The 26351-nt window shown below is 29.7% G+C and overlaps 3 protein-coding genes and 1 pseudogene across 5 annotated transcripts; 2 read left to right on the forward strand and 2 right to left on the reverse strand.

Moving 5' to 3' along the window:
• Nucleotides 1-11736, reverse strand: part of LOC111632061 — a 31709-nt pseudogene extending 19973 nt beyond the window's left edge.
• Nucleotides 3810-6721, forward strand: LOC111631727. The gene is made up of 2 exons (XM_023376035.1): nucleotides 3810-4154; nucleotides 5417-6721. The coding sequence occupies exons 1-2, from the start codon at nucleotides 3952-3954 to the stop codon at nucleotides 6462-6464; spliced, it is 1251 nt and encodes a 416-aa protein (XP_023231803.1). The 5' UTR covers nucleotides 3810-3951; the 3' UTR covers nucleotides 6465-6721.
• Nucleotides 11737-13998: 2262 nt separating the features above from the next.
• LOC111631738 lies at nucleotides 13999-18305 on the reverse strand. 3 transcript variants are annotated; one of them, XM_023376060.1, is made up of 11 exons: nucleotides 18023-18305; nucleotides 17833-17916; nucleotides 17710-17754; nucleotides 17605-17622; nucleotides 17492-17509; nucleotides 17359-17379; nucleotides 17190-17210; nucleotides 16304-16324; nucleotides 14410-14439; nucleotides 14289-14339; nucleotides 13999-14162 (listed from the first exon to the last, which is right to left on the reverse strand). In XM_023376060.1, the coding sequence occupies exons 1-11, from the start codon at nucleotides 18167-18169 to the stop codon at nucleotides 14061-14063; spliced, it is 558 nt and encodes a 185-aa protein (XP_023231828.1). In that variant the 5' UTR covers nucleotides 18170-18305; the 3' UTR covers nucleotides 13999-14060. The 3 variants fall into 3 exon arrangements, with proteins under 3 accessions (XP_023231828.1, XP_023231822.1, XP_023231814.1); XM_023376054.1 differs by lacking the exon at nucleotides 14410-14439 and adding an exon at nucleotides 16192-16221 and having other exon boundaries at nucleotides 18023-18303; XM_023376046.1 differs by lacking the exon at nucleotides 16304-16324 and adding an exon at nucleotides 14522-14542 and having other exon boundaries at nucleotides 18023-18298.
• Nucleotides 18306-22811: 4506 nt separating this feature from the next.
• LOC111631779 lies at nucleotides 22812-24970 on the forward strand. The gene is made up of 8 exons (XM_023376091.1): nucleotides 22812-22928; nucleotides 23014-23084; nucleotides 23174-23233; nucleotides 23308-23337; nucleotides 23622-23687; nucleotides 24044-24076; nucleotides 24153-24191; nucleotides 24363-24970. Exons 1-8 carry the CDS (start codon nucleotides 22868-22870, stop codon nucleotides 24441-24443), a joined length of 441 nt encoding a protein of 146 aa, XP_023231859.1. The 5' UTR covers nucleotides 22812-22867; the 3' UTR covers nucleotides 24444-24970.
• The last annotated feature ends 1381 nt before the right edge of the window (nucleotides 24971-26351 follow it).

Below are 26351 nucleotides of genomic sequence, written 5' to 3' on the forward strand. Positions count from 1 at the left end.
TTTCCACGCGGTCAGACCACTCGCCGTGTGAATTCTCTTCTGTCGGAGTATCTAAAGAACACTGTTTATGTGCCACCATTATCCACGTCATTGGCAAAACCCCGGGACCTCATTACATCTGCAATTACGACCATCCAGAGAATGCGTGAAAAGAACTAAAAATTGCTTAGATATGCGACTAGAAAAAGAACACATAGAACAGCTTTGTTCGTGTAACACAAACTTCGATTATTACTAAATCTTTTCAATAAAAATATATTTCGTATACGCTTCGGACGAAATTGTTTTCAGCGGGAATATTTTTATTGTATAAATTAGAGCAAAAAATTGAAAAAAGTTGAAAAGTAGTCCCGAATATACGGTATATTTCCCAGTTATCAGAGGAAGCAATTACAATACAATCAATAACTGCAATGCCAAAACGACGAGAATAATTAAACATTGAAAGATAATAACAGATAATAAATGTCGATGGACGTTTCGATTAGCAATAAATAATTACGCGTATTGTGTACTAAGAATTATTCAATTATGACTATGCGATATATACTCGAGATAAAATTATGTTGAAAAATTTACGTATCCTTAGCGGTGACGTCGATGATTTTTGACTTTTCCAATTTGAATGTCAGGCGGAGCCACTAGGTTTTTTTTTTTTTTTTTTAATTTGTAACTGACGACTTAACCGCCAATTCGATTAAACTTGGAAAAGAAGATTCGGAGTTTGTGCGTTATAAAAAGGGGAAAATGCAAACTTTTTTAATTAAGAAAGGAAAAAGATTTGTTGCAAGGAAGAGAAATGCCGACAACGGTAATATTGAACTTATGAGGTGAGACGTCGAAGCACGTCGAAGAACTCGACTGAAAGGTTTTGGGTCACCTTTTGCCTGTCGTTAGACGTAAATTCTCCTTCCACTAAAACAAGGCGCATTATTTCTCTTTAATGTTAAGAGAAGGAAAATACTCGGAGGATTGTATCACTTTATGGATCTTTAACATATCTGGTTTATTTTTTGGATTTTCCAATTCTCCCCTTAAGTAACCCGAAAGGTCGTATGTATATTTAAAATTTATATGTCTAATAATATAAAAGTCTGTCAGATTTGTTTTAAGTGAGAAATTAATAATAAAAGTTAACGTTTTATTTTACGATGTTTGATATTTACGTTTCTTCTTCTAACATACTTAGGAGGAGTCCAACGTTTCCCCAGAAGAATTAAGGATGAAATCTGAAAGTTTCGAAGAAAGAAGTGGACATTTGCTACGGAGAAAATGGATTTAGAGATCGGAAAGACTTTCTTTGTTATAAATTGATCGAAAAAAATATTTTTGTAAATAAATATTGAACAATTTTTGTCGGGACCGAAAGAAACGAAGAAATTGTTATAAATGGTTGATTTCTGCATTTTACGATAAATTTGAAATTGGATTTATTTTAGATAAAATATAGATTTATTTTTAAGATATAGCCAATAAGTCGAACATCTATTTATTTTGTAATTCTATTTATTGATTTATGTTCGATATTTAAATTCAGATTTAACATCGTTTGACTTTTCTATAGGTTTTGTGCACGAAAACGCAAAGAAATTTCGTTGTGAAGATTGTGGAAAAGAATTTCGTTTCAAGTCCGAATTAGAACGTCATCGCAGGATTCACACGGGAGAAAAGCCATTCCATTGTCAGTTCTGCGCTCAAAGATTCAGTGATAAGTCTAATTTACTAAAGCACGTTAGGATTCATTCTGGAGAGAAACCTTTTACCTGCGACCATTGCAAATGCAGCTTTACATTACGCCATCATCTAGCATATCATCTTCGCATTCACACAGGAGAAAAGCCATTTGCTTGTGATCAGTGCAAACGGAAATTTTCGAGGAAAGATAATCTAATAAGTCATCTTCGCATTCACGCAGGGCAAGAGACTTGAAAATTGTCTTGAAAATTCAGCTTAAGTTATCACAGGAAACACCTTCCAAATAAACATTCGTAAAGCTCTTTTTCACTTCTAAATTTTGAATGTTTTAGAATTCTTCCAGCATTTATTTTATGGATGTTCTTTCAAAACGTGTAATCTGATTTAAATATTTGTTTTATGTAATTTATATAGTTATGAAAATAAAACGTTTTGGAATTGAAATATTAACTTTTCTTATTGTAATTAAAAAATAAAGAAGCTTTGAATAACAAATCACAGTAGTTTTGATTTACCTTTTGATTCGTCGAATGCAACGTTATAACAGAAAATACTCAGACGTTGACATTATTTCTTATTTAGTAAAAGGAAATATATATATATATGTACGGACACATTATAAAACACATAAGAATCGTGAATATCAATTTCAATAGAAAAATAAAATAATGTTCATAATACAGCACCTAGTAGTAAGCCTGTATAAATCAATACAGTGATGATAATTGGTAATAACAATGAATTTTAGTCAATTCCCGTAGCTTGTCGAACGACTTGTCTGGGAAGTTTTTCTTCATTTTTTGAATTGTTGGATGTAAAAATTTGACCAACATTTGACCTCCAACATTATAATGTGGAAAGTATTCTCAACTGCCAAGGTGCGTCACATCGTTCCGCGCCTTATTTTGTACCGAGTTCCGCCATGTTAGAAGCTAGACAAAAGGCTTGTGATGGTCGACTGTTCTTTGTATTTGCTCAATGAAACATAGTTTGCACTCAGTGTATCATTATACACAATCTCTTCACTTTTAACAGAAAGTACTCAGAGAATGACATTACATTATGAATCAACAAGAAAAACACTAATAATATCGTACATTTATGTTTAAAATTTTTCGTATCTCGTTTTTTATTATGAAAGATCTTACGGTTGAGATGAATTTATAAAAATATTGTAAATTCTAATAACGAATAGAATTTTTATTAAATCCGGCTTCATCCGAGGTACGACACGTGATCCTCTCCATCTTTTTACTCCCTCCAGCTTCAACCACCAAAATTTAATAGCATAATTTTCCTTATAAACAAGTTGACGTGCCAAATTTCGTTTTTAACCTTTACCTAATTTAATATATTAAGAAATAAATACCAACACAAACAGGGGAAAATAAAATTCAAAGCATATAGAATAACAGGAAAAATCGACAGAAAAAAGGAAGAATAAAGATGCAAATTCAAAAACTATGCAATAAATTGGATATACCTTAACCTTAATACAAACATCGCCAGTAATCGTCGAAGCTATCTTTAAATGACGAAGATAGTTTCATATACCTTATTTGAATGAGGTTGAAATAATTTTTACGTAATAAACCGTCCATATTCATTACGATATAGGACGATACCGAAAACTTATACAATATAGATACTGCAATTTAACAAGGGCAAAAAGGCGATATATTGCGTAAACGGAAAGTAAAGAAATTCATCTGAAGGTAGGGTAATCCGTGGTTTTGTACTCCAGCCGAGAGCCGAGTTGAATCTTCAAAATTCCGAGCTGTGCTCAGCTCATTTGTATATCTGTATTAAGAGTTTTCCACTCACAATTTTCAGTTTTTCGCGCATTTGCATAATTTAAATCAAGAGTCGAAGCAACGATATTTCAATGTATTTCCAAAATGTTTCTATCAGTTTATATGAAAAGTATTAAGAAATGTAAATTATTTAACTAGAAGAAAATTTATAGAATATAAATCGTAAACACCGTTTTTATAACGATAACTTTTCTAAATTATATTCTTTATAAACGAGAATATTTTGTAAAAATTAAAACTTTTACACAATATTTTTCGGCAACAATCATTTTCACGAGCTTATTTGCATATAAACTGTATTATCGACAACTTAATCGTTTCTTTTGTATTGTAAGGATGTTTATGGCTAAACGAAACCATTGAGTGATATTTTAGAATTTCTGACAATTTTCGTTGTTATTCCTACGAATTTCCAACAATCTTATTGTTAGAGTGAAGGAACATGTCAAACGTGGAATTTCGAGAAAGATTCAACCTCGAGGAAATAACTATAACTAACGAGAATGGAGAATCTGTGGTCGTGTCGCGAGCATCCTTGATACACAAAGGAGGATTATTGAAACACTTCGTAATTGTGTGTCCGAATGAACGAAATTTCATTGTCAAACTATCTCTGACGTTGGAAATGCTCGAGCAATTTGCCAGGTTTGTACGAATCTATTATTAGAATACTTACTTAAATTGGTATACGGCAGTATAAAAATATTTCCATAAATATTGGTGCGAGTATGTAAAATAATTTGCATGTATTAACTCTTTCCCACACGGCCCACCAGTGGCCAAGCGTTCTTTGCTCCCTGAACACTGGGAGTTCGGTCGTGGGTTTGCGCCTCACTCGGATGGGCTTGCTACGTTGAGTTTCCGAGTTTTCTTTACGTCTGTAACGCCTAAATAGGGGCCAGTTTCTCTTAAAACCACCTCCCGGAAAGCATCCCCTTAGGCAGATCGCGCAAGTGTTGCGTTGCCATAACTACACAAACAAACAAACTTTCCCACACCCTAAACAATACTTATTTCGATAAACTTAAAACAACACACACACACACACACACTTTAAGATAAATAACACAATTAAATGTCGCAATACAATATATAATGAAACACACTAAAAAAAAGCACAGAATTCATCGGAGGTAACGCGAGAAGCGAGACAACACTTTGGCGCACAACACATTGCATTTAAGTTTCGAGAGCATTTTTCCGTTGCTCGAGCAGTTCGAACTTCGAAGAACCCAGACCCAATTTTTGTCGAATTTAGAGTTCGATCTCTGAAGCGCTTGAAGTTAGAATCGTTCGAAATACGAGGTACAGTACCACTGTAATGTAACAATAATGAATAGAAAACGCTTTGGCAGATTGTTTAAGTAACAAACCATTACTGTCGATAAAAAAAATTCCATTATTTTCTTGTTAACATTCTTTCCCCATTAAATTATGTGATAATTATCTTCAAATCTTTCGCTTCCATTTCTGTCTTAATGCATTGCAGAATAGCACGAATGGTTACAGGTGTGACATTCCCTCTCTTAATTGTGCAAGTTATGGCTTAATGGCTAAAGATATTTTACCGATTATTTGAACTTATTTAAACATTAAAATACAGAATCTTTTTCTAATTAAACCAGTCGTTAACAATCTGTCTTAAAAGTAATTTTGTTTTTGTTTTAATCAATATAGGGAGAAATTTCTCAATTTACATATAAACTTGTGTCTTTAGAATATACAACTTCGTGTTTTTGCCTTACAGTATAATTGTCTATGGTACGTTTTTACGTGTTTCTGTTTGAAGGTGATGTGTTTATCCAGAATTAATATAAATTAATATATATTTATGTACAGTACCTTAAATTATTTAAATTTATTTTATCTACTTTATATAACGTTTCCCTAATGTATTCTTGTTTCAGATTTTTGCAGAACGAAACTATGGCGTTATTTTCTGCGGATAACTGTTTTCGAATGTATTTAATCAGCAGACGTTATTTTATTGGACAATTGCAAAAAGTATGCTTCGATTATCTCAGAGTGTCGATTCACGATAGAAACGTTTGTCGTATCCACGATTTGTCTCGCAAACACTACGAAAAACGACTGCAGTATCATTGTTGGGATGCATTCAATTGGTCTGACGGAAACTTATTCGACACCTGCGATTTCCAATCGTGTGAAGTAACTACCCTCTTCAAGTTGTTGACGTGTCCCGTCTATCACAAACTGGAGGAATTCCATTTGTTGCTTGGTCTTCGGGTGTGGGTCGATCGCAAATTTACTGAATTACGAAAAATAAATGACAACGTATCAAGAAGAGACGTTATAAGACCTTTCATCTCGTTGATTAGATTTCTAATTATACAATCACATTTAATAAAGAAGGCTTGTAACAAATTTCAAAGTGTTTACCTTTCAAGAAGAGAAATTCGATCCATTAGAAAATATCGAACTCAGAAAAATGTAGCAATCCTTCGGGCAACGATATCTGGTAATGTTAAGCGGCGAAATATTGAGGATTATTCTTCGTCAGTTGCGTTAAAAAGGGTGAAACCTCGAATGTCAAATAGTAATAAGGTGATGAATGAAAACTTTCGGTTCGCCGCTGACATTTGGGTACCGGAAAACTGCGTTGTGAAGAAGATTGAACTGCCAATAACCCATCTTAGTCCCGAAGGAATAGAGGTTCTTGTCGGTGTGAAGTCGACATATAATCAAGACTTTTTATACGAAAGAAGCATTTGCGATGAAAAACGATATGTACATTTAGAAAAATATAAACTTCTGCCGAAGCGCAGCTTTCATATATTTTCAGTTAAGGTTTCTAAAAAAGAAATTGGGTCGTCCTTTATCACGGTTAATAAACGTACACGCGAATACGTGCCGATCTACGATTTTTGTGATGAGACTACGAGATTTGAAGAGGAGAAGACGAAATTTTCTTGTAAAATTTTCTTTATTTACTGAAATTTGTGGAAATGTATCCGATTCGGATATTTCACGTGTGTTATTTAACACGAGTGTGAAATCCGCGATTTTTACGCCGATGTCGGAAAAATCTTTGTAAATAACTCCGATGGAAAAACCCACTCTTGGTGAGAAGTATATCGGAGGTCACCGATTGTTTTCACATTATGGTGGGAAAGTTGACAGTTAGTTGATCGGAATGCACCGTAAGTGTCAACTGAAGTCGATCACGTGACTTATTTCCCACGATAACGTATAAAAGCTCTAGTCCCCGGAAGCTCCGGGCGATCCCTCGGAAGTTATACTTGGTAGATGTGCCATATTTGTGTCCATACTCCGGACCGAAAGGACATACGATCAACCACAGCCGTTTGAACTTCCATCGCCATTAACGAACATATTCAACGAACACATTTTAGACATATCGGCATAGAGGTATTTGTACTTTTTAGAGCTCTGTGAACTCTCTCTCACTAGCAGGCAAGCTATTAGAGCGTCCCTTTTGTATAGTAAACTTATTTAATCGCATTTAACCTATGTATCCTAGCTTAGTTATATAAATAAATGCTTGTTTTGTTTTTAAACCTGTCTCCTGTCTCTGAAGGATACCTGCCGACTTACCGACGAACTCCCCACTCAAATTTTTGCCCTCCTAGCCATCCGACAAGCCGAGAACGAATTTTACCAACCTGTTGCAGAGTAAGTGGTCATTTGGGATGAGCCCAGTGACCCACTGCTAATCTCACACGAGGAATGTTTCCTTTGCTTTCCAGAAAGTTTGTAAAATGACGTCGGTGTATTTTTAAGAATATCACAAATTTTATTTTTGTTGGATTTTAATAATTTGATATAAAAGATCGATGATTAAGCAGTTTTAAGTAATGATTTAAATACAATTCTCTCTGTAATCTGACATACATCTGTGACCGCTGGGTGTAGGATTACAGCAATTGTCCAATTACTGAATTTTGTATGTACGCAAGCACTGTACAGATGAAAAACGACTTGGTTTATAGGTTAGCTGTTTTAATCACGATTAGGACTGTTTTGCCGGCTCCACGGGCAATAAACAACTAGCGACTGTCCATATACACGTGTCGTACATCAGTCTTTCTTTCTCGCATACATAGACAACGGGTAACACGAAAATTTCGTGTGCACCTGCAAAGCGTGGGATTACTGGAGATGTCGGACTAGCGAATCCTGTTCAGTAATCCCATACACAGTATATATTTACGTATACAGCATAGACAATACAGTATACGTAAATATATTTTTTTGCGAAATATTAGACACACCGCTTAATTTACACTGTAATTTGTTAATGCGAAATTATTAGGTCCGATATTTCTCCAAATTTTCTAAAAAAATACAAAAAAGGGGCACCGTTTGATACAAATTTATTCTCTGGTAAACGTGGTATTTTCAGGCGGTTTAATTAAGCAATATAATTATTCATTAAAAACCATATAATTTGTACTAAATTCTCAATTATTATAAAATATTTATTGAAATGACTGAAAGTTTTCAATGCGCAAACAACATATTATAACAGATTTATTCTGTTTAATAAGTCACATTGTGTTGTCACACAACCTGTCAGAAAAAAATTTATCACACAGTCTAAGGGTTGGTATTGATCCAAGAACAATGCTTTAACTTTTCGACTGCACCCAACTCGTGGCTAATTTCTTGATTCTATTAATTTCCCGGACTCTGTCTAGTACAATAGAGCAATATAAATACGCTCGCTAACGGGTGCACGAAAATCCGACAGATTATATTCATACGGATCGTATGAGGTAGTCGCAATGTATAGTAAGCTGCTTGTTGGTTTAATTAATATAGATAATAAAAAGTAACCCAAAACCTTAAGCACTTTGAGTAGAGAAGACCAATCTTTTGATAGCAACTAGATTTACTTAATTACTTAATTTGAATATTCTGACAATTATCACTATTTTAAAAATGACTACGAATGTCCAAATACTAATTTTTTAATTCCTATATAAAGAACGTCGTCTAATATCATTGAACAATTGAATCAAATAAATTTTCAATTTTTATACTTTTCAATTGAAATTCGCAAGAATTACATTAAATTAATTTTAATAATTTTCATTATTTCAAAAATGGCTACGAATGTCGTAATTCTACTTTTTTAATTACTATATGAAAAACGTCGTCTTATATCATTGAAGAATTGAATCAAAGAAATTTTCAATTTTTGTAGTTTTTAATTGAAATTCGCAAGAATTACATTAAATCAATTTTAATAATTTTCATTATTTATATACAATATTTAGTGTATAAAAATATGTACACTTTTTTCGAAATTTATAAGATATAATTTCATTGAAATTATAACATAAATTTGCGATTTATCATAAGTTAAACTTATTTTGAAAAAAACTTATTAAATTATATAAGATTATTCTCTATTAATAATAATAATAAACGGTTTAATAGAAATTACAAATTCATTCTATAAATGTAATATAAGTCATTAAATTTAATACTTAATTATTTTCAAAAATGTCTTTCCACAAACTCATGACGTCACTGTCTTTTGTTCTTTCCACAATTTTTTCATTTAACAATCGAATTTGTTCTTCGTTAAAGTGATTTTTCCAATCGCCAGCGATCCCTTTTCTGACCAGAGTCCCGCCTTTTGTATCTTTTCCTGTTTTATTTAAATTTTGTAGAAATTTCATCATCCCTGGAGGAAACTTTTTGTTTTGTAGCCACGTTTTGTCTTTTTGAAAAAAAACATCAACGTTATTCTTGCTGTTCTCCTTCATATAATCGAAACTGCTGTAATGAATAATATTTTCTAATATTGTTGGATCACTCAAAATACTTTTTTCGTATTCTTCTCCCATAAATTTGGCAATTTTCAATATTTCTCCTTTAATATCTTTCTTGAGACCTTCGTATGTTACAAAATGAACGTTGTCGTCATTTTTATGTTCGTACCATCCGAGAAGGTGATCAAAATAATCGCCCTATGGTATATTACCATGGAGAAATAGTTCAAAAAATTCTTGAAAACTTAACTCGACTATAGGAAGTGGATGGAATTTTATATGATGATAAAACGAAACGCAACAGTCTCTAGGATTTCTGGTAGTGTAAATATATTTAGAATTTGGAGAAAAAGGAGTAGCAAAAAATGGTAAATGTGTTTTCATGGCTTTCGGTTTAGTCATTTCAATATATTCTCTTCCCATCATTTCTATAAACGGACAACCTAACAGGAAATCTAACGGATCCTCGGATGGTTGACCTTTACGAAAGATTAACGTGACTATATGATGCATCCAAGTTGTTCCACATTTCGGATAACTAACGAGAAATAAATCTCCGAATTTCGCTTTATAATTCATTCCAGATAAAACAGATTCTTCCGAATGATGCAGCGACATACGCATTCCATTCACTTCCTGATAAAGTTTCATCTTCTCCATTACTATAAGTTATTTATAGCATATTATATTAAACAAGTATTAAAATTGAGTAATTATTTAGTACATTTAATATGAAATATTGTACTTACTGCTTTCTCGTACGCTAGTTAAATCAAATGTTCACAACTAGAAAGTGTAACTGAGCGTTAAAATAATAAGAACCAAAATGAATAAATTTAAACTTTTTCTGCTTCTGATAATATTAATCTTCAGACATCAACAAGTAGAATATATCAAAGTTTAGTCTTTTATATCGCAACTGTAACAATACATTAGTTGATAACATCCGATATGCTTTGTTTCATCATTGTATATTTGAGTTTAACGCGATTACAACTTTATAAAGAGTTTTAAATCTAAAAATGTAAACGCCCTTGTTCATAAGTATTGCAATTACAAGTGAACCTTTCAAAGACTTATAAACTAAATACTCAAATGTTCAGAGGCCCTACGTTAAAGCAATCCTACTATGGAAAAAAATTATTTAAAAATTTGTAATGTTACTAATTTATTAATTGCGACGAGGAGTAGGAAAAGAATCAGACACCGCTGGATTAGATTTTCCGGAAGATTTGGAAAAAAGTAGTAAACCTGTAGTAAATCACAACTGAATTTCGCATACATTCTGACATATTTATACGCTTGTGTTACTTTAGTAAATATTGACAAGATCGACACAACGACTTAGGGGAACCATAAGAGTCGATCCGCGTTGATTTGATTAACAATAAACAAGCAATTATTTATTGTGACATGGTCACAATGCCGTTATGCAATTTTTGATCATCGTGTTCTCAGTTGTTTTAGTAGTGTCGTGCTCCTGTATATCAAGATTTTCTCATTAAAAAACAATTTCAATTATAAATTTTGACTTCAAATATTAACCCATAAATTTATGATATCGGTGCCTCCCAATTTATTATTAATCTTATCTTGCAATCTCTTTAATTGATTTTCATTAAAATAATTCTTCCAATCGTTAACAACGCCTTTCCTGATAAAAGGTAATTGCGTTTGTTCGCCCTCTGACCGACTCAAAATTTTCATAGTTTTTATTAGACCGGAAGGTAAATTCTCATTATGAAAAATTTGATCGCCTTTGAAGAACTTAACCATTATTTTATCGACGTGTTCCTTCATATATTCGAAACTGCTATAATAAACGATGTTTTCCATTATTTTCGGATCTTCTATGATGGGTTTTTCATATTCTTCGCCCATAAATCGGGCAATTTTTAATATTTCTTCTCTAATATTTTTTTTTTTAGCTTTTCGTAAGTTACAAAATAGACATTTTTATCATTCCTGTGTTTGTACCATTCAGAAAGATGTTGGAAATAATCTCCAACTCCCACTTTACCGTCTATAAATCTGTCAAAGAAGTCGTCAAAACTCAGATCATTATCTGACTTGATGAATTTTATAAAGTGATAGAAGGAAACACAACAGTCTTTCGGATTTCTAGCTACGTAAATGTATTTTGCTTGTACAGAAAATGGCGTAACACAAAATGGAAAGTTAGTTTTCATAACTTTAGGTTTTGCACTTTCGATATACTCTCTTCCAACAGTTTCTATAAATGGACAACTTAAGACAAAATCGTAAGGATCTAAAGAAACTCGACCCTTTCGCAGAATCAGCGAGACTATTTGATGCATCCAAGTAGTACCACATTTAGGATAAGTGACTATAAACAAGTCTCCGGGTCTCGCTTTATAATTCATAGCCGATCGGATAACGTCTTTGCAAAGTATAGCTGGCATCCGAATTCCATCAACATCTTGATAAAACTTTCTTTCTTCCATTTCTACAAATAGAAAGTTTTTATATTAGCATAAACAATTATTTTGAGAGTAAGATGCGAGTAGTAAAAATAAATTGTCAATGCCAATAACGAGTAATGTTATCATTTAAACTCGATATATGCTACACGATTCCTTCGTCTCTTAACTCCTCGACCATTGATCATTAAAATTTAAGAGTTTGCAATGCTCGGAGCAAAATTGAAAGAAACGGCTAATAAGGAAATAATAATAGAAGAATGGTACGCTCGATACAAAAAACAAGTTGAAAAGGCCAAATTAAATAATAAGAAAGCAGAAAAAGAAAGGATAAAAGAATTTATCTGTCTATATTCAGGCAGAAATCTTAACTGTCTTTATTAATATTTTAAACGTACAGTACTTACCGACAACTTTATATTAGTAGAAATTACAACTATCGTTTACACGAGTTAATTTATCACGAATAGATTTTGTGTTATCAATGACGTCTAATAAGTTCAACAAACTGTCAGATTTATTATCTCTATTCTATATTATTTTATTTCTACGTAATATATTATTTATTAATGACAGATCCGTGAAGATAATATCTAATTATCACAGAACTATTGTAACTTTGTATCGAAACAGTAATGAGATATTACATATAGATATAGTGATGAGTGTAGTGTTGCGTGCCTAGATAAAATCGCATAACATTTACTACAGTTGTAAACACTAATGTATGTATTATAGCACGATTTCGTTCGCTCTGTTTGAAGCTTAATAACTCCTGTGGTTTTTGTCGAAAATTTCTGAAATTTTGCTAAGAGGTCTGTTCATAAGGCGGATTGATACTGTTAAATTTTGGTGGTAAAGGTCGAGGGGTGAGGTGATAAATGGGAGTGGTGTGTATCTCGAGTAGGTTCGGACTTAATGACGATTTTACTCGTTATTAGCATTTACAATTTTTTATTATTATAAAACCCATCTCTACCCTCAAAATTAAGTTTGTTCCATTTTATAATAATTAAAATTATAAAAAATTGTTTAATAAAATATGATAACAGATAGCGCCATCAAAATTTTAAATATTTTCCGGATATATTTTTTTAAATATAAATATATTGTAAAAAATATAATATGCAATTGTTACATTTCTCAATTCGATTATTCAATATTTTTTTATATTCATAAAAATCAATAAATAATAGTAAACTTATACCTATGAATATTTTAAAATAGAGTCAACAGATGGCGCTAGCATCTCTACGCCATTTTGTAATCCAGGTACAATTCGCTGCATCGTACCAATACTTTGACACACCTAAATCGCTTTGTTGTGCCAAATTCGCCCATTTATACATCAATCGACAATGGAAAATTTTATATTATCGTACGATGATGCTTTCTACTAGTTTTGATTACAGTAACAGTAAAATCTGTGAAAATTAATTAACTGTTTCGTGTTTGATTTGTGGATTTTACCATTTAAAGATTCACTTTAATCAGAAATTTTATATTTTTCCTTCTTTTTAATATCTCCGGGCATTCGATTTACACATCTTCATGAATGCGTGTCAGAAAATTGAAGACCCCATATGTGTGTGTATATATATATAAGAAACTGTATGGTTAAAGTATTATAGAGTATTTTAATTATATAATTTTTAATACAGCGAATTTGTTTGGGTTTACTCCCTTCAATATAACGGATAAGTCATACTCAATATAAAGGACTAGAAGCACGTTAATAGACATAAATATGTTTCTTTGTTAACACGCAGTAAATTGTATGAGTAATAAAAAGTTGATTTTTACGTAAGATAAAACTAATATAGGTATTAAAATCCGAATATTTTTAAATGTTTAGGAGTAGGGGATTAAGACCTCCCGGGGCATTTAGGTACATAAGATTTGGGTACCTTTACATAATTCTACGACATCATAAATTAATAACGTCTAATTGTAGCTATAGAATCATTTATAAATTATGATATATAATTGCAACAATAAAATAAAGTGTTTATCATTTAAATATCCATCTAGATGTTGGATAGACGACCGAATCCTCCAGAGAAATAGGCTCTGGAGAATTCAATCGTCAATCAGAATTGAATGCAGACAGTCGAAAATCCCCAAGAATTTTTCGGGAGTCGACTGTCCCCTAACAAAAATCGCCCTTACTCGTGGGCTTGATCGAACCAATAATAACAGAAAGGCCTTCTTAGTGCCCACAGAGGTAAAAGAATCAACGAAACTATAATAAAGACTATCTTTAAATGAAGAAATTACTCATTAATATTTAATAAATAAAATATTTTATTGTTATATAAATAATGTAGATTTCTACACAAGATATTTAATTAAGGATGGATTAAAATTTTAGTTGTGGTGCTCCAATGTGTGACGTTCCCAGATTTCTCACGATGATTCTTGCATGGTTTCCTTTCAATAATCTTACTCCACTGAAAAATATAATTATGAAAATGTTTTAAAAATAAATATTAATTAATCTACATACATAAAGGTAAGATAATAAAATAAATTACTTTTTTCTCACTATTAAATTAAATTAACAAAATAAATATTACCAGTTTCAATAAGACGTTATGATAATTGCCACACTGCTTTGGTGTTTTGAACTGAAAAATGATTACAAAGATAAATAAATAAATATATATATATTTTAATTTTAAAATAAGATATACTTACTGTTTTCTTTAAAAGCTTCTGATGAAGTGCCTAGAAACAAATTATTATTAACGTCATTACGTTTAAAAGTTTCTTAACAGATATACGATATTAAATGTAATTCAATACCTACCATTTGCTGTTTTTTGATACACTAAAATAAAAAATAAATAAAATATTATAAGTACTTTTATACAATTTATTAAATATATTAAAAATCTTTACTGTTATCATTAATTTTTACATTCCTTATACCCTATATTAGGGGTTTATTCTAGTGTCTTATTACAATTTATATCACCACAACGATAGAACAAATGAATAATAGAGAGGGAATTTTGAAGCTAATAAAGATAGGAAATGATCTTGTGAGACAGAGTTTCTAAATAGGGCCAATAAAAATATATAGGATACTTCATAATTCTAAAATTATCGTAGTCTATTCCTATAGATAAAGCGTGGTATTAATTAAGGAGGAAGTGTTTAAACAGACCGCATCCATACCGGTGCAGAAGACTGGATGCATATTGTTAATTATTAAAAAATAATGTTACCGATTTAAAACCGATTTAATAACGATTTAAAACCGGACACTCAGCAACAATAACTATTACTGAGAGATAACGGAAGGAGATATTATGTATTCTTGTCCCAATTTAAAATAACAATATTAACTTATATAAATATTTTGTCGTGGAAGTTATCACGAAACAAAAACAACAATAGTATAAGTAAAACGCATTTTTTACCTATTAAAACAGCTAAAATATTCGCAATAGAACTAATAGAATGGGAAGAATACTGAGGCGATTAAGGCTATGAATATATATAATCTAATATAAAAATCTATAGCATTTGTATAGCTATAATACTCTACAAAGGGGACTAGAAATGCTTTTGTTACTAATAATATTTAAACAAAACTAATAATATTTTTTAAAATGTCATTAATTATAACTTAAATTATGAATTAATAACCTTTTTTTATATAATTTAATACAATTTAATTTAAAAAAAAAAAGAAATTATTTACCTGTTGAGTATATTGAACACACTGCAAAAATGAAAGATAAAAAGACTTTTAAAACTTATTAAAAGGTAATAAATTATTTAAATATTAATTTTACTTATTGTTAAAATGTAAAAATGTTACATAAATTAAGTAATTATTTATCATAAAAATAATATATCATTAAGCTTACGTTTTCATCCCCCTGACATTCCTATAAAATTAAAATAAATTATATTTAATTTTAAGCTAATAAAGAGAATTATTAAGTGATTTAAAATTAAAATTTTAATGTAAAAGTATAATTTATAAGACTTTTTACTTACTGAAAGAATGACTTTATTCTAAAAATGTAAGAAGAAATAAAAAAATTCCAATTAAAAATTATATGTTTAAACAAATATATTATATAAATTAAATAATAAAAAACAATACTTACTCTTAATATTTTCTCATCCTAGAATTATAAATTAAATAAGAAAAATAAATTAATAATATTTTTACTTAAAATAAACGTAAAATAATAATAAAAATGAACACTTACATCTTTATACTGAAACATCTTTCTAACGAAACATTGCTTAAAACCCTAAAAAAATATTATTAAGAATCGTTTTAAAATTAATAATTAATTAACTATTATTATAATAAAAACATTAATAATTACATTATTAAAATTTCCTTTATGTAAATTCTGTTCGCAGCAATTAATTATAAAGTTTTTCTTCACATCCCAATTGATAGGTTTTGCCTGGAGATAGAAAGTTATATCTAAGTTACTACTNTATACTTACTGTTTTCTTTAAAAGCTTCTGATGAAGTGCCTAGAAACAAATTATTATTAACGTCATTACGTTTAAAAGTTTCTTAACAGATATACGATATTAAATGTAATTCAATACCTACCATTTGCTGTTTTTTGATACACTAAAATAAAAAATAAATAAAATATTATAAGTACTTTTATACAATTTATTAAATATATTAAAAATCTTTACTGTTATCATTAATTTTTACATTCCTTATACCCTATATTAGGGGTTTATTCTAGTGTCTTATTACAATTTATATCACCACAACGATAGAACAAATGAATAATAGAGAGGGAATTTTGAAGCTAATAAAGATAGGAAATGATCTTGTGAGACAGAGTTTCTAAATAGGGCCAATAAAAATATATAGGATACTTCATAATTCTAAAATTATCGTAGTCTATTCCTATAGATAAAGCGTGGTATTAATTAAGGAGGAAGTGTTTAAACAGACCGCATCCATACCGGTGCAGAAGACTGGATGCATATTGTTAATTATTGAAAAATAATGTTACCGGAGTATCGATTTAAAACAGGACACTCAGTAACAATAATTATTACTGATAGATAACGGAAGGAGATATTATGTATTCTTGTCCCAATTTAAAATAACAATATTAACTTATATAAATATTTTGTCGTGGAAGTTATCACGAAACAAAAACAACAATAGTATAAGTAAAACGCATTTTTTACCTATTAAAACAGCTAAAATATTCGCAATAGAACTAATAGAATGGGAAGAATACTGAGGCGATTAAGGCTATGAATATATATAATCTAATATAAAAATCTATAGCATTTGTATAGCTATAATACTCTACAAAGGGGACTAGAAATGCTTTTGTTACTAATAATATTTAAACAAAACTAATAATATTTTTTAAAATGTCATTAATTATAACTTAAATTATGAATTAATAACCTTTTTTTATATAATTTAATACAATTTAATTTAAAAAAAAAAAGAAATTATTTACCTGTTGAGTATATTGAACACACTGCAAAAATGAAAGATAAAAAGACTTTTAAAACTTATTAAAAGGTAATAAATTATTTAAATATTAATTTTACTTATTGTTAAAATGTAAAAATGTTACATAAATTAAGTAATTATTTATCATAAAAATAATATATCATTAAGCTTACGTTTTCATCCCCCTGACATTCCTATAAAATTAAAATAAATTATATTTAATTTTAAGCTAATAAAGAGAATTATTAAGTGATTTAAAATTAAAATTTTAATGTAAAAGTATAATTTATAAGACTTTTTACTTACTGAAAGAATGACTTTATTCTAAAAATGTAAGAAGAAATAAAAAAATTCCAATTAAAAATTATATGTTTAAACAAATATATTATATAAATTAAATAATAAAAAACAATACTTACTCTTAATATTTTCTCATCCTAGAATTATAAATTAAATAAGAAAAATAAATTAATAATATTTTTACTTAAAATAAACGTAAAATAATAATAAAAATGAACACTTACATCTTTATACTGAAACATCTTTCTAACGAAACATTGCTTAAAACCCTAAAAAAATATTATTAAGAATCGTTTTAAAATTAATAATTAATTAACTATTATTATAATAAAAACATTAATAATTACATTATTAAAATTTCCTTTATGTAAATTCTGTTCGCAGCAATTAATTATAAAGTTTTTCTTCACATCCCAATTGATAGGTTTTGCCTGGAGATAGAAAGTTATACCTAAGTTACTACTGAAAATTATGTTATTATTATTTTATGGTTAAAATTATAATGTAAAATGTTATTTAGGTGGATTTAAAACTTACGGAATTAACAACAGTCCACAGCATAAGGCATAAGTAAAATGTAGTAGCGAGGATTGTCTGTAGAGCCATTGTCTTCTGCAACGGACGAAACTTCACACAATTATGGATTATTTTAACTGTCAATTGCTTATTTATACTAGCGAACATGCGCGTTACGATTTATTTAACACGTTTTCTCCTTAATCTTTTACGTTAATCATTACTCATCTAGGAAGTGTAACGGTCAGGAGAAACCAAATACAGTAAAGTATTTACTCCACTGACGGGAGATTTGACGAACTCCATTGGTCCAATTGTCTACGTGTCGAAATATAAACAAGACTTTGCCAAAAAGTAAATAAATAAATCACTTCGTACGTCACTTTTACTATAACTCCATTGAAAAAAATAGAAAAGTGGAAAAAAACTGCAATGTCATTCACGATTTCTCAACTGTAAAAAGTTCTATGAAAATCCTAGTCAAACGAGGCATTAGTTTGGAGTTTTAATACCAAGTCCACCCCCCTATAACACTGTTGATTTTTCCGTTTTATATGAATTCCATGTTGTACGAGTCACTTAGATTTTACAAATACGTGTGACGGGCTGTGAACGGCTCACGTATTTGTAAAATCTAAGTGACTCGTACAACATGGAATTCATATAAAACGGAAAAATCAACAGTGTTATACGGGGGTCTACTTAATAAGGCATTAATGCCCTACGCTACTAGTCTTTCTCTGGTATAATAACGGAATTCTAACGTATGAAAGAACGTAAAGAATATGATAAGAATAAATATTTGTTCTTTCCTATTATTGTTTTGTATAAATTTAAATGGAAACAGGATTTAGATAAAATGTTTTCTTCATATTCATTATTCTGTTTAACTAGAATCTGTCCAACTTAATCTTTCTGTAAACATTAAACAATTTACATCTAACTTTCATAACAGTAATTGAAGACTTTATACAATTAAAATTCTTTATAAAAGTTCACTGTACAATAAAAATAAATATATAGGCTATATTTTTACCTTACATTTTACAATTAAAGTGGGATTATTAATAACATTAACATACGATAATTTAATTAATGTTATATGTAAGAAGAGATCATATTTTTATTATAATTTATAGCAAAAATAACCCGGATCTTTCTATTCAAATATTATAACAGTTAAAAAAATATACAGTAGTAATTTTATAATATAATACGACAATAAATTCCTTTACAATAAATACAGGAAGACAGTTTAAAATATATTAAATAAACTATAAATAATTGTTTTACATATTAATTCTATAAGCCTATATAAGTTTGTAATGGGATATATTTCGAGTATATAGAACAGTGGGATAGATTTTCAATGTTAATTTCTTCAATTAAAACACGATAATATTTAGATTTTACAAATTAAAGTTAAGACAGGAAATTCATCAAAATCACTTTGTAATTCTGTTTTTATTTATTTACTCGGTGACAGGGCGAAGTTCCGAACCAGTTAGAGCTTCGTGGGGCCCAGTGTGGAAATTGAATTATGGGGCCCCGTGTACCGTACGGTGGGAGGAAATATGTTTAGTTTGGGGTTCCCTGTCGGTGGGGCTCCCAGGCCCATTGACTTTTTCGCTAGTGTTTTGAACGGTTATTGAACACAACCCCCCAAAATTTAACAGTAATTTAATATTAAATGTACATTCGAAACAATTAAAAGTATACAAATAAAATTTGGAATTATATATTTTCCAGGATTTACAAGTATATATATTTGAATTTACATAACTATGGTTCTAGAAGGCGCATCTGAAACATGCCACGGGTGCCACATTTCTGATCTCTTGTGTAGGATATAGTTTATATATGTTAATTTTATGGTATTTTAATTATGCTTTTATATAATGTAGAAAATAAGGGAGACTGTAAAAAAGTAAAATTTTTAATGGTGTATATATGTCAGTTGTAAGAGTTGTAGAATTAACACCCAGCTGAGGAGGACAACATTGTTTTTTGTTCTCAAAATGCATACTTGTCTTTTGCATGTTGCCAAGTTTAATTGTTAAATAAACATAGGCTAGTATATGATAAGTTGGTTGTGTTTGAACCAAATGTTTATTTGGTTATCTAAAATACAGACAAAAGGCATTTGATATATGCATGTATATTGTACTACAGTATACGAAAAGTTAAAAAGTGATCATTTCTCTCCATACATGTTTTTTTTTATTAATTTCTAAATTTTATATATATAATATATAACTTAATCAACACCTGATCACTCGCTGAGAGATTTATTAATAAAACAAACATTTTCAATCCAATCAATGGCTCATCCTCAGGTTATATAGAACATTTCAAAAAATAGAATAGGTTCTATTTTTTGAAATGTTGAGTATGCTTCGGTTGTTTATATATAATATATATTATNCATTAAGATTTATTTATTTGTGTCTTGTTAGTAGATACTTCGATTGATAAAACACTTTAGAACTAAATATACCCGTAGATAAAATTTTAGAATATTTTTATAGACGTAAATATGCGGTTTGTGAAACGTTCGTTGTTTGTTCTGTAACTCAAGAAGAAAAAAAGAAATGCACTTGAAGTTTAAAGGTCACTCCCTTTTAGAACTTTCATACTCTTCAATGAGTTTTATTTATAAATATGTGGAATTTTAATTGCTACCTTATATAGTTTCCGGATATTTCTCACATTATCAATTAAATCTTTCAATTTTTATTATATTTTTTAAATAAATATTACGAAACTCTTCGAATTTACAGAGCTAAACGTATTTGTAACAATCGATACACGTGTTTTTTTTACGCGTAAAATTAAGTACATAAGCCGGCATTCGGGACTGATCTAGAGGAGAAAACCATTTAAAACAAATAAAAATTTTCTTTTAATTAATTTGCAGCCATTCGGACTAACTTATTTACGTTATTAGCGAGGTTGCGGCGAAGTTTTCATCTCTTAAACGTGAACGTCGAACGTCGAGCGCCGCTTACGAGATAGCGGCGCTCGACGTTCGACGTTCACGTTTAAGAGAAGAAAACTTCGGCCGCAACTTCTGTATTAAATCAATTTATAAGGTTAAATTTATTTATTTTTTTACTTGTTAGCTGCCCCTTTGTTGAAATTCCTACATCGTCTCTGGCTGGCGTAGTTACAATTGAAATAATATTCATTATAGAGCCCAACAATGACCAAGTGGATAAAATAATAAACATAGTCGTGGGTTCGGTGCTGGCCACGTGCAATTTGCACGTACGTAACACGTAAATGGGGGCCAGTTTCCATAGAAAGTCCTCCAGGGTGGCACCCCCATCTCGACGGGTCGCCTTGTAAACAAACATATGTTCGATTTTTGGTTTATATTATACTAATTAAATAAAGTTAATTGTATTTAAAATAGTTTTTTTTTTAATATTTATAAAAGAATATTTGAATTTTTAGTTTAAAAAAATATAGTCGTACGAAAGGTATTTGTAGGAGGGAGCAGCGGATGTAATTCAAAGAAAGGAAATGACGTATTTTGTATTTAACAAATTCTGAAATACAGTTTACGTGTAAGGTCGAACCTGCAACAACGACCACCCGTAAATGGCGGCCATTTTTTTAAAGAACGTTTGTTATAAAGTGCGTACGAAATAACCTGTAAATAGTGGCTATTTTTTATGTTAGCGCCAGTGTCCGTTGTTTAGAGGTTTGCTGTACGTACAGCAAACCTCTTAACAACTGCCTTTTTTCAAAAAAATATATTCTAAAAAATATGTACGGCGTGGTTCAAGTATGTTTCGTGTTGTATGTTCGAGGTGCATGCGTTCTTGTGTTAGAAACGTGACTTAAAAGTTTTATATAAGCATTTAAGTATTTGAATATAAAAATAAACTTAATCTCTACAGTGTTATATATAGGCCTATATATATAATAAAATTGGAAAAAGTTTTATTGTATATTTGTTTGAAATTTTTACAATAAATGACCATGAAAACTTCCTTTAGGAAATGTTTTACTATTAAATTTTACTATTCTATAGACTTGTGACAAAACACTTTTTTTTTTTTAATCTCTTTCTTCTTTTGTCAATTTTTGGGAACAATTTAACAACAGAATTAAGCTTCTTATACAGTAAAACCTGTCCAAAACGGAGCCCGAATAAAAAGGAAACCTGCCTAAACGGAAAAAAAATATTCGGTACCGTGCGATTCCGGTTTATAAGGGTTTTACTGTATTTATATTTTGATATTTCCCATTAAAATTTAGATAAAACTGTTCTACGAAAACCGAAACTTCCTTGTTGAAACTTAAAGTATTTGTAAATAGTTACGCAAAAATTCAAATATTTTGTAAGAAAATAATGTTAAAATTACGATAATTTTTTGTTGAATTGGAACCTGAATTAAACGGAAACTTACCTTATTTGTTACAGTTTACACAGGTTTTTTTATGTTACAAACTTGTATAAACCGGAATTCCATCATACCGTTTTCTCTTATAGGCAGGTTTCCGTTTTAGACAGGTTTTATTATAGTCGGTATTTTATTATAAATTATTTAAAGCTACTAAACAATAGAATATTTAGGAAGAAGGTAAATAAAGGGGATGCTTTTAAATTTAAGTCATTCATGTTTTTATATTTATGCACTTAATACACAGGTTGTACGATTGAAGTAGAGATTTGACGATATTAAACAGGATTTAAACTTTTAAAAACGCATTATCAAATTGGTTTTAACCTTGACGTTAACATAAACACAGGATGGGAACACCCAATTCAGGTCTTCTAATTAAATTTTCTTTCAAAAGTTTACCTATATAAAGCCCATTTACTGTACAAAATCCATCGTTACCGAAGTTTCCAAAATGTACAGTAAAATGTATCATTTTACTTTACTCGCTTTACTCGCTTTAATATGCAATAACTGTAAGATTTAATATACGAAATCTTTTAATAATTACATAGATTATATTAAAATTTAAACGATATATTTGATATTTGGCTCTGTTAGATGCGGATGAGGATGCTTGCTTGGATATGACGGAAAGAAGTTGCCTTCAGGAGAAAATGAAAAATGTCAATGTAAGTACTTCTTTTTGTATAAAATTTAAATTATTTTAAACGTTAAATAATATAATTCAGTTTTAAAAAAACGACGATTATTTATTTAGATAAAACAGTTAGAAAGTGACTTCGATATTTGTTGCACCGGAAATCTTGGAATCAAAACTGTAAAATATATTTTATGTTGTGTATAATTATTAAATCTTATGCGTAAAATTTTAAATTTATTTATTATTTTCAGTTAATGTGCTTGAAAGAAAAGAGGAACGATGTAAGTTTTATAAAATAATTAACATATTATTATACACGTTATAACAATAGTCAACCCTTCTATAACACTGTTGATTTTTCCGTTTTATATGAATTTTATGTTGTACGAGTCACTTAAATTTTACAAATACGTGAGCCGTTCACAGCCCGGCACACGTATTTGTAAAATCTAAGTGACTCGTACAACACGGAATTCATATAAAACGGAAAAATCAACAGTGTTATAGGGGGGTCGACTGTATTAACATCAAGCTACAATGGTAATATTGGGGGGTACTGTTTTAGACTTTCGGTGATTGCGTCAATATTACAGAAAAATGGGAGTGTTTTATGAAGAAAATGATGGCGAACGTAAGTATAAAGTTGTTTCTGAAAGTATATATTTAAAAATCTTTGCATTTCTTACTTATCTTTACAATACAATCCATTATCTAACTCTACTATCATCTCCTTTCTACATCATTTATCAGTTGATCACTACATCTACAGCCAGGTCTTATGTCTGTTAACCTTAATCCATACATTCTAATTAATAATTTCTGCAATAATTAATCAGTAGAACACACTCCTTGTATCTATATGATAAATACAAGGAGTTAATGGATGCAAGTGTTTCATCCATTGCTCTTCCCTCTCTTCTCTTCCTCTTCCCTATTTTATTCAAGAGTTATATATTAATTTAAATAAATTAATTATATTAATTACAGGAAGAGATTAAAGGAATGTTAAAAGACTTAATGGTAATTAAACTTTATCATGCGTTTGAATAAGATTTTTACAGGATTAATCATATTAAATCTTCGTAATTATTTACAGGACATGAAAGAATGTAAAGACTTCAAGACGAAAATAAAGGTAAATATTAGCTTTAAAATATAATTATAATGCTAGATTATACATCTTGAACGTGAGAAAATGTATATAAAGAATGTCTAAAAGTCAATTAACCGTGTATTTTATAGGTAATTTATTAATGAATGGAAGAAAAATGAATTCATTCTGAATAATTCTACAATATTTTTATAGGAAATGACCAAGAAAATGTGCGAGAATTCCGACAACGATTCCGATGTAGAATTTATCTGCAACAATATGCCTAAGGAGTAGGCTGAAAATATTCTTTTATATTCAAATTTTATATATATATTCCGTTAAGTTTTAATTCATTTGTTAACGTCACAAATTATATAATAAATATTATACTTCTGCACGGAAATAACTGTTTTCTGTCGTAATTTTAAAGATTTAAATAATTCGTGGGATCAAAATAATTCTCATTTGACGTCATTTTGCCTCTGAAGACAATAGAAATCATATAAATTTTCAGATATAGGAGCGATAACTTATAATTTCTATGAGTTTTAGTGTCTTAATAATGAGAAATTATGCAAAAAAATCCGCAAAATTATTACAAAAAATTTTTCAAATTAACTCTATCTGACATTTTATTATATAGAAAATAAATAAACTATAAGATAATGTCACTCCTTTCTAGAATTTGATTGCATTGACATGTTACAGGAAGACGGAAGCGTGTTTTATAATTTCTTAAAACACCGACATTATCTTTACTAAAAATAAATATTGTAGAGACTTTAACGTTTTGAAATCTTCACAAAAATACAATAAAAATAAACCGAAAAATTATATTTTAACCTAAAATAAGAGAGAAAAGAAAATCCCAATAATAAAGGCCCTTTACAACATTCTAAGTGTTTTATAGGTGTTCGAAACAATAGGAACATCCTCGGGCCACATTCATTAAACGATGAATTAATTTATTGTACGTATTTATGTAAAGAATGTTTCTAGTTTAGATGTAATTTACCGCATCAATTCTTTGTTATTACTTTCTCAAACATACTCAAGATGAAATGTAAGCTATTTCTTTGTTCTTTGTATTATAGTGTGCCATATATAGCACATTATTATATACTGTAAACACATTTTTTTAAATATATTTCGTAGCGACGTAGCTACAGACAGACGGTCGCTAACTACACTTGTCACGGTGTATGATTTTATCGATATAAACGATTATCTATACTGGCAAATAATTTATGAACGATAATAAGTGTACGGGGATTAACTTTATATTTTTATTTGTAATAAATGTTAGAGATTTGATAATTAATTTCTTTTTATAACAGGGAATAAGAGTGATGTTTAGGTTAAATGCCGAGTAAAAAAAAAACTTCTCCTTCTTTTTACTTCTTTGAAAAATTAAAAAATAATTTAATCAACGACTTTGTTATTATTTGATCGATTGTTTAAGTCGTTTATTTTTATTTATCTAACCAAAATAAATAATAAATTATTGACGAAAATAAAAATGGAAGCGACTTGAAAATGACGCTTTCACGTGTACCGGATGCAACACATTACTTATTAACCTATTGTCAAATTAGGAGATTCTGCAAACAGTTATATTATAATTATTTTGAATGGGCTCTTTTTTAAAATTTCATCATTTTTTTAATTTTTGCCAATGGAGAAGGAGGTAATCACTAAGTGAAAAAATTGCCGCATCAGCACACCTCCCTCACGAAAGTTGCGTGCATCTATTATCAGAATTTTAAAAAAATTAACCTCAGTGTATTATTTAAAAAATTGAGGTGTGTGGGGCATCATAAATTACACAAGGAGCTTTCAAACTCTTTGATTCCTCGTCGAATCAGCACTCCCACAAGGGGTGCGCATATACTTTTCGTTTCGGATGGATCGATCTGTAAGATCGGATCAGTCTTTGTAACGTTATAGCCTACAGATCGCTTCTCTCGTGCGTTTTAGTTGGCGGAAAGTATACAAGTAGGATCCAATCGTATTTACCCTGTGAATGAAATTTGTGGCAAAACAGAAAAATGGGAGAGCGCAGGCCACGCCCTCCCGCCTTATAAAAATTATATGGTATTCAACCTTTCTGTATTTCGGTATTTATTTATTGAGAAATTAAATACGCTGTACTCATTCTAATTTTAAAACACTAAACTTTACTCAATATCGAAGAAAGGATTC

The sequence above is a fragment of the Centruroides sculpturatus genome, unplaced genomic scaffold (genome assembly GCF_000671375.1).
Source record: "Centruroides sculpturatus isolate CEXI.00-Female unplaced genomic scaffold, Cexi_2.0 scaffold72, whole genome shotgun sequence".
Classification (NCBI taxonomy): domain Eukaryota; kingdom Metazoa; phylum Arthropoda; class Arachnida; order Scorpiones; family Buthidae; genus Centruroides; species Centruroides sculpturatus.